The 8,398-nt window shown below is 53.9% G+C and overlaps 1 protein-coding gene across 1 annotated transcript in view; it reads right to left on the bottom strand.

The window, feature by feature from the left end:
- Positions 1-549, bottom strand: part of CYGB (cytoglobin) — an 11,706-nt gene extending 11,157 nt beyond the window's left edge. Inside the window, exon 1 of the mRNA XM_009071667.1 lies at positions 385-549. Coding sequence (XP_009069915.1) covers positions 385-527 — 143 coding nt within the window. The 5' untranslated portion in view covers positions 528-549. The remainder of the gene's footprint in view (positions 1-384) is intronic.
- Positions 550-8,398: the final 7,849 nt, after the last annotated feature.

Genomic DNA, 8,398 nt, shown 5'->3' with positions numbered 1-8,398 from the left:
GTAAAAAACCCCAGACCCCCAACCCACCCAAACCTGGTGCTGAGCTCCCCCCACCTCCACCACCCCCAGCTCCGTCCGCAGGGTGACCTTACCTTTGCATGGAAGCAGTTTCCCTTTGCATGGAAGCAGCTTCCCCCAAAGTCCCCGGCAAGGCTCCCCCTGCTCTCCCCGCCGCCGCCACCCGGCTCAAAGGTGTGGGAATCCGAGGAGTGCTGTGAAACCCTCCCTGCTCCCAGGCAGTGAATACACCCAGCCAGCTCCCCACTCGCTGTCATTCATCTCTGCTCAGTTCTATATATTGTTCTGCCTCTTCCTCAGCTATAAAGAGATTTAGTTGGATTTGCTGCTTCCTTTTTTTTTTTTTTGGGTTTTTTTTTTAAATACCTGATGAGTATGGAGACCCCAACGTCCTCGCAGTTTGCATATACTCTGCTCCATATCTCTTGAATAACCTTTCTTTCTGCTTCTGAAATCTCTTCACTTCTTTCCCATCTCTCAATCTCCATTTCTCCCTGGACTTTCTCCATGAAAAACAGCCGGCAGGATCCTCCGGGAAGCCAGGAGGAGATAAAGAGAGATGTGTGTGAGCGGGTATATCCTGCGAGAGGAGACAAGGTGTTTGCTCGGCGGCTCTGCGACGTGTGGATGTATATGTGTGTGTGTGTGTGTGTGTGTGTGTGTGTGTGTGTGTGTGTGTGTGTGTGTGTGTGTGTGTGTGTGTGTGTGTGTGTGTGTGTGTGTGTGTGCGAGCGCTGCTGCCTGTCAGCGTGTTTATATATGTAATTTAAAAAAATATCCCGGAGGTATGATGCATGTGATTAGATTTCAGATCTCCTAGTGCTGGCCATGGCTGTAGTTAGCTTCAGCTCGCCTCAGATGTGTGTGGCTGACTGATGAGGAACTGCCTAAAAGTAAAATATTCAAAGGCATTGCAAGACCAGCCTCTTCACCAATGTGTGAACGTGAGCTCACTTTCTCCCTCTCTCCTCCTCTCTCCCACTCCTCCCTCCTTCCTTTTTTTTTTTTTTTTTCTCTCCCCGAAAGGGAGGGATGAGAGAGATGTTCTGGGCAACATCAGGACGGTGCTGGCGGGGGGAGGTAGGGCTGGAAGTTTTTTTCCAGCCCTTTGTAAACAGCTCAGAGGAAATTCAGAATCCAAAGTGCTGAGTTAAAGTTAGCCCAACCGCTGGCTGCGCTCAGTTCTGCCTCGGCTCTCCTCTTCACACTCCCTATTTTGCAGGAGGTGGTGTTTGGAAGGACAGACCCTCACTTGCCTCTGATTCTTAGGCTGCACAGAGTCGGGGCGAGAGCAGAACACGAGGCACCCCCACTGTGAGCACCTCTCTGCCCCCAAATCAGATCACGGTCTGTCCCACGAGGACTTTTTTTAACACTGAGGATTTGCTCTCCCTTCTTGTGGCAGGACTAGCTGAAAGGGATCCAGAGTTCAGGCACTCGTGAAATGAAGGTATTCTTGTTGTGCTGCGATTGCATCGCTCCTTGGCAGCACCTCGGCAGGGAACACCTCCACGCCAGGCTTCCCGCTGCCTTCGTGGGTGTGCTTTTCGGGCTGCTTTTCACCCAAATGCCATTTCCAGCTCCCTGACGAGCCGGCATATTAAATCCGCAGCACAGTCCATTTGCACAGAGAGCAGGAAAATCCTCCCGAGACTTGTAATAACCGGCAGTCCCCCAGAGGGGGATCAGAGACAAGCGGAGCGCTGGGTGTGCACCCGCTGCGCACCCCGGCGGGGCGGACAGACGGACAGACGGACAGACGGACAGACAGCTGAGGGTGCTGCTCTGACACCCAGGCAGGCAGCACAAGGGGTGCCTGAGCCCCTTGTGGGGCTGGGGCTTTGTTATTGCAGAGCTGTCAAGGCTTTTGGCTGTGTTTCTCCTCCAAACCAGCCTTGGCCACCTCCCTATTAGCAGCCACCAGTCTGGCGGTGTCAGCGAATTTGCTCTTGCAGAGCTAATGAGAGCTGGTGGAGAATATGCTGCCCACAGATCCCCGGTGGTGGATCCCCTAGTGAGTATATGCTGGGACAGACTGGGCGCCCCACACACCTGTGAACTCCTCAGCTCATGACCAAAGCTCATCTGAGAGCTGCTCAACTCACCAGTGTGAAAACAGAGCAGCGTGGCCAACCCGACCCGGCTGGAGGTCAGGAGTCATTCAACTCCCCAATAACACCACCAGCAGCAGCTGAATCACCAGATTTTTACCAAGTTTGCCTTCTGCCCATTAGCCACTGGGAGCAGCAGCCATGAGTCCCAGCTCAAACATTAACTACAATGTTCCCAGGTGGTCACCGCGCAGCAGAGAAACACCTCTGGACCTGGAATGGCATGACCCGGCTGGAGGTCAGGAGTCATTCAACTCCCCAATAACACCACCAGCAGCAGCTGAATCACCAGATTTTTACCAAGTTTGCCTTCTGCCCATTAGCCACTGGGAGCAGCAGCCATGAGTCCCAGCTCAAACATTAACTACAATGTTCCCAGGTGGTCACCGCGCAGCAGAGAAACACCTCTGGACCTGGAATGGCATGGCCAAGCTTTTGCCTTAAAGTTCTGAAAGAGGTGCTGTGCTTTAGACCTAGCTTAAACCCAGAGGGACCCAGCTTAGAACCAGAGCAAAACTGCAGTGCAATGCAAGCACTTTCATAAAGGGGAAAAAATCCAATTCTGACCAATATGAACACTGGGGTGACAATCTAGGTGGAGCATTGGTTATTAATTGCTATGTGCTCAAAGAAAAGGATTCTGAAGCTTTTGCATCTGGTGTTCTAGTCCACACCAGGCTCAGACCCTGGCACTTGGTTCCTTGGTGAGCCTGGGTGCAGCGGGTGCATTGCCTTGCTCCCTGGCACCAGGAGTCAAAGGGTCTTGGTTCAAGAGTCTCCATTTAGAAATGTTCAAATATTAGAAAGGTAAGTGAAAAATCCCCCAGCCTTTTCCATGTTTCTGCCTCCCTCTTTGGGGTCATCACACCTGGCCCTGGCAGGATCCCAGCCCTATTCCCATGCACCATCCAGCTCCACACACAGGAGATGGAGACTAAAGCGATGGTGATGCTCTGCTGCCTCAAAATCCCAAAGGAACCCCAAGAGCTCTGCTCTTCTGTGTCTTGTCCCAGCCATGGGACATAAATCAGGGGCAGGAGTGCAGGCACACGCTGTCACGTGCCTGCCGCCCGTTTCCATGGTTTCTTGTGACTGTTGCTCTCAAGGGCTTGAGGTTAGGAAGAGACATGTTCCAGAAGGAGAAAGATGCTGTGTTGACACCATTGCTGCCTGCTGTCCCAGAGGGGAGCTCAGCACAGTGCCTGCTGCCATGGCAGGGTAGTGCAGGGCCATGGGGCTCAGGGAGGGGAGCAGAAGACTCAGTCCCCATCTCCAGTGGAGATGCTGAGATGAGATCAGCCTGCGTAATCTGTATGGAAGAAATTATTCCATCTCACTCACATCCCAATTCATTTCAACACCATGATCCCTCTCCCCTCACCAGCTGAGCATCACAGCCCTCCTGCTTCCCACCTCCTTCCCATGGACCTGTCCCCATGACCAAGTGACACTGTGGTGCCCTGCCCCTGCTGAGCCCGAGCCTGCTCCTCCCTGAGGAGAAGGAGAGAGCAAGTGCTTGTTCAAGTCACCCTCCACCTCAGCTGCAGAGGGTAAGGATGGGTTTCCAGGCCCTCCAAGCCTATGCTCGTGGCATATCATGTTCCTGCAAGGTCTGTACCCACCTGCCGACGGCTTCTCCCACTCCCCCCGTGCCCTCCCACGTTGCCTCTCCTCCTCCCGTGAGCTGGGTGCAATGAGAAATGTACTTGGCTCCCGATCCTCGAGTGGGAGGTGAAGGCAAAAAAACCTGAGACTTCAGCTCCACAGTGTGTGGGATGTGGATGATGGCAGATCCCCACCCTTGACTCCTCCACTGTCTCTGGGGTGAAGGCGGACACCCCAAATCCAGACCCTCAGGACTGAGCTCACACTCCCTTGTGCCTGGGGACAGCCTTATTATTTGGTTCCTGCAGAAAAGTGTCACTTCTTGTGTCCCCTGTAATGTCAGCTCCCTGGGACCTTTTGACAGACACCATTAGCTGGGGTAGCCCAGGAAGACACCCTTCCATCTCCCTCAGTGGGTGCTTTGGGAAGGAGCTGCCCCAAGCCCTTGGTGCTAGTGGGATGCCAAGGGGTGCCCGGAGGATCCCTTCTCCAGACCCTTGAGACACCAGCCTGGACAGAACAGGAGGAGTCCTGTGACTTTTAGTGGCATAAGGCTGAAGGTACCAATGTGGTGCATGCCAGGCGGGGTGTTCCTCCTTCATCCTCCTCCCAGAGCTGTTTGGGGCTGCTGCAGTACCTCACCTGGAGACAGTGGCCTTGTCACCCTGAACTTTGCTGATGCAGAGTCCCTGGTTCCCAGCCTGGCTCACCCAGCCATGCCCCCAGCGAGCCACTTCTCTCTCTCCTGCTTCCTAATCCTGCCCTGCTGCCAACTGCAAAGTCCTGGCCTGAAAAGGAATAACAAGACTTTAGGAAACAGCTTTGCAGTGCTGCTACCCGTGGAGAGAAGGATTTAACCTAAAGCCTGTATAAATGCTCTGTGCTTATTGCAGGTTTCCTTCCCTGGTTTCTCTGATCCCATGAGACCCATGCGCAGTCCTGATGCTCCAGCTCTGTGCTGGCAGTGCCTGTGGTCTGCACATCATCACTGTGTGATCAGGCTGGAGGACAACATGCTGGGGGGTTAAGACAACCCCAGATCTAGCTGGGGTTGCATTGCTGCCTGCATCGCCATCCCATGGGGGTGGTGAGCCCACACAGGATGCTGTGGGATCCCAGTTAAATCGTGTTGTCTGCCTTGCTGTTGTGCTTAGACACTGATTTCCTGGTAAAGACCAGGAAACTGGGGTTCCCCCAGTTCCATGTTCTCAGCTCCTCTGGGAAGAGCTGGATCAGGGAAGTGACAGTGTGGGGAGCTGCTGTGCCCTCCCGGCCCTGGGCAGCGCTGGGAAGTGAAACCGGGGCTGGTGGTGCAGGGCAAAGCCAGGAGCAGACATTCCTCCACTGATGGAATCCAGACTGCAGGCGGTGCTGCCGGAGCTGTGGGGGAAAGCTTAAACCAAACCAGCCCAGATGCTCCTTCTTACATGGAAACAGGGTTCGTCTGCTCTCAGGTTCAAGTCCAACAGATGTAGCTTTGTGCAGAGACCGAGGTGTCACTGAAGGAAACCCCCCAGTGAGACCCTGCCCTGAGTCCCCCATTCCCAGAGGGGACCCTGTGGCTACCCTGACTTCCTGCTCATCACTCCCACACGTGGGAGCAGGATGGTGTGGGATGCTGGGGCCTCTGGCTTGGGGACCTGGACAGCAGGAGCACTGGGGTGATGCCTGGGAAGAGGGCATGGGATGGGGATACTCCAGCAGCACCCTTGGCAGCAGTGGGTAGAGGGGAGGCAGTGGGTGAGATGGGAACAGGACAGCCTCCTTGTGACCTTCTCTAAACTTCCACCTCCCCCCCACCAAAAGATCCCCATCAACCCACGCAATCTAAAAAACCCCAAGGATTGGGAAATCCAGGGGAACAGGAAGCAGAGTGGAGCCTTGGGAGTGGGGCTGGGTGCTGCCTAGTGCTTGCAGGCAGGGCAGAGCAGGGCAAGAAACTGCCAAGGCAGCCCTGGAGAACACTTCCAACCCAGACCAACCTGTTCCTGGACTGGGAACGAGGCAAAAAACCCCAGTCTCACACTGGGATTTGAGGAAACTGAAACCCTGTGATGCAACTGGGAGAGATGAAGCAAGAGACACTTACTCAGGAAGCAGGTGACAGATCCAGCACCACAGGGCTTCATGGACAAGGCATCAGCCAGCTGCTAAACTTCCTCAGACCCTGAACAGCCTCCGGTGTCACCATGTTCCCCTTCTCCCCTTGTGCCCAGCTCTCCCTGCCTGGAGCACAGCCCCTGTCACAGCCAGACCCTTCAGCAGTAAGCCAGGATGACAGGGTTATTGGGAAACAAGTTGACACTTCCAAACAGATTCTTTTTGCTGCTCTTTTCCTTCCTGAAGCTGGTCTGAGCATGGCAGGGGTTGCTCAGGAAAGCCAGAAAGCTAATATATTCATGTCATCTTGCATTTGGTGCCAGGACATGAAGTAAACACCGTCAGGGACCTCGCTCTGGTTCAAAGACAAGCCCTGATTCTTATTCTGATCACATTATCCATGCTCCTTGTACAGCTTCATTGATTCATATCTTGAAAAGAAAAGCCTTCAAAACCCATTAAGTCTGCCCTGCCATTCCAGCCCTGCTCTCAAGGGCCGGGCAAGCAGCATTAACTAATCTGCTCACATTACCTTGCCTGTGAACCGAGCACCTCTTGGCATCAATCAAGGCTGTTTGGAAGTGATGCACCGCCACATGGGGCAAGTTTTGGCCACTGAGGTCACCCAATGACCTCAGTGCCAAAGTCACTTGATTTGAGAAGATGTGTTTTGCATTGCCAAGGTCACATAAGTGAGTGGAGGGACCAGCACTTAGGCATTGCCCCCTGCATTGGGTTCCCTTTTGCACCCAGGGAGCACCCAGGGCTCATGCCCGTGGGGGGATGTTGGAGCAGCCCAAGTTACAGTGTTCTGTTAGGTTATGGAGGGTTGTATGGTTACAAACAAGTCCCTGAAGGAGTGAGCTCAGGGCCTCAGGCAGCATCTGGGATGCAAGAGTGGGGACTTTGCTGGGGTCAGTCTGGTTGGGTCTTGGTGAGGCGAGAAGAGTTTACAAGTAGTGATGTCTTCCCAGGGATTACGAAAGCCATGCTGCCTATTGCCAGGGAAAAGAAGGTCCTTCCAGCCTCTTGGGCTTCAGCTCAGCCAGAAGTCGCTGTTTATTTGGCTTCAATGACTTCACAGCATACCGAAACATGCTCCTGGGGGCCCAGCATGCTCCAGAGTGGCTGGCTGGGACATCAGGCTTGGCCACCCCACGCGCTCCCCGGTGCCTTGCATAAGGCAGCTCCGCACGCTCTGTCTGGCCTGACTACACTCAGGAAGAAATTATTCACTCTTGTTTCCATCTGGCTGCAGGAGACGCTTGGGATGTTTCTTCCACCACTCTCACAAAGGCTTCCCATCCTGCTGGTGCCAGTAATAAAGCCAGATCCATCCTCTTTGCTCCCAGCTGACCCCCAGATTCAGGAGCAGGGACTGTTTACTGGATGGCCTTAGAGGAATTTGGTTTTACTGACATTTTAAGTGCTGCTTGAGACTGTTGTTTTCAGGGTTTGGAGTACTTTGAGAAGACATGTCCACCAAGAGGGGATTAACCACAGCTGTCCCAGGCTCCTGCCACAACTGGACTTGGGGGGGAATCTCTGTCCCTGGATGGATGGTGATGGAAAGTCAGGCTTCCTGAAAGCTCAGCTTTGCTTTCTTTCAGACTCAACCACTCATTGAACCTGGACCCACCTACGTTGCCTGGATTTGACTCTGGTTTCAAAATCCTTTGCAGGGGAAAGTAGTTTTCTGTTTTAGTTAAGGAAATGCTCAGCTTGGAGCATTTCTCAGCTGTCCTGCTGCATCCAACATCCATCTCATGTCAGCTCCAGTCTCGTGCCCCGGGGCCAAAACAGAGCCAGGAGAACCTGCAGGGTTTTGTGTACATGTCCAAAGGGAGACATGTTCCAGCTTTGTTGAGCACCAGTGTTGGATCCCTGCGGTTCTCCACATCTCAGAGCCCACTGCCATGGTGTCCATGTGGGGCAGGCAGTGCTGGGGGTGTGGGCAGAGAGTATTCACTGGGGGAACCTCATGGCAAAACCCCACCTGGGGGTAAAACCCCACAGTTTCTTGGGAAGCCAGTGCCTGCAGCTCCCTGCCTGCCCCAGGGCTCTTCTCCAGGCCAGCACTATGACCAGCACTAAACCCTACATGTGTGCATCCACAGGTGTGCATGTGCACACACAGCTGTCTGCCCTCACCCTCTCTCACGCAGAGGTGCTTTTCCAGTTGTTCTCTTTCACCTAAACCCACTAAGACACTCTAGAAGACGTGTTCTGTGTTGCAAAGAGCTGAACTGGGACTCTGTGTGAAGGCATTTCACTGCCTGTGGAGCTTATAGGGGAGGGAAAGGTTTCCCTGGCAAGACAGTGAAATGGGCACGGAGGTCTAGGGGAGATACCGTGGGGCTAGAACCAATCTGTGGAGAAATGCGTGTGCTGCTCAGTGATGGGAGAGTGTGGAGGAGGAGGCAAACCCAACCCAGGTGAGGAAAGGATGCAGACAAGGTCTTGGGATCAGCTGGCTGAGAAGAGTCCACAGGGAGTTACAGTCAGGTCTGAGCCTGTCAGATTACTGGAGCCGGGAAGGGGGAGTGAGTTCAGGCAGTTCTGGC

Source organism: Acanthisitta chloris, unplaced genomic scaffold (assembly GCF_000695815.1).
Source record: "Acanthisitta chloris isolate BGI_N310 unplaced genomic scaffold, ASM69581v1 scaffold3973, whole genome shotgun sequence".
NCBI classification, from domain to species: Eukaryota; Metazoa; Chordata; class Aves; order Passeriformes; family Acanthisittidae; genus Acanthisitta; species Acanthisitta chloris.
The sequence above is the reverse complement of the archived record's forward strand: the minus strand, read 5'-3'. Positions and strand labels throughout refer to the sequence as shown.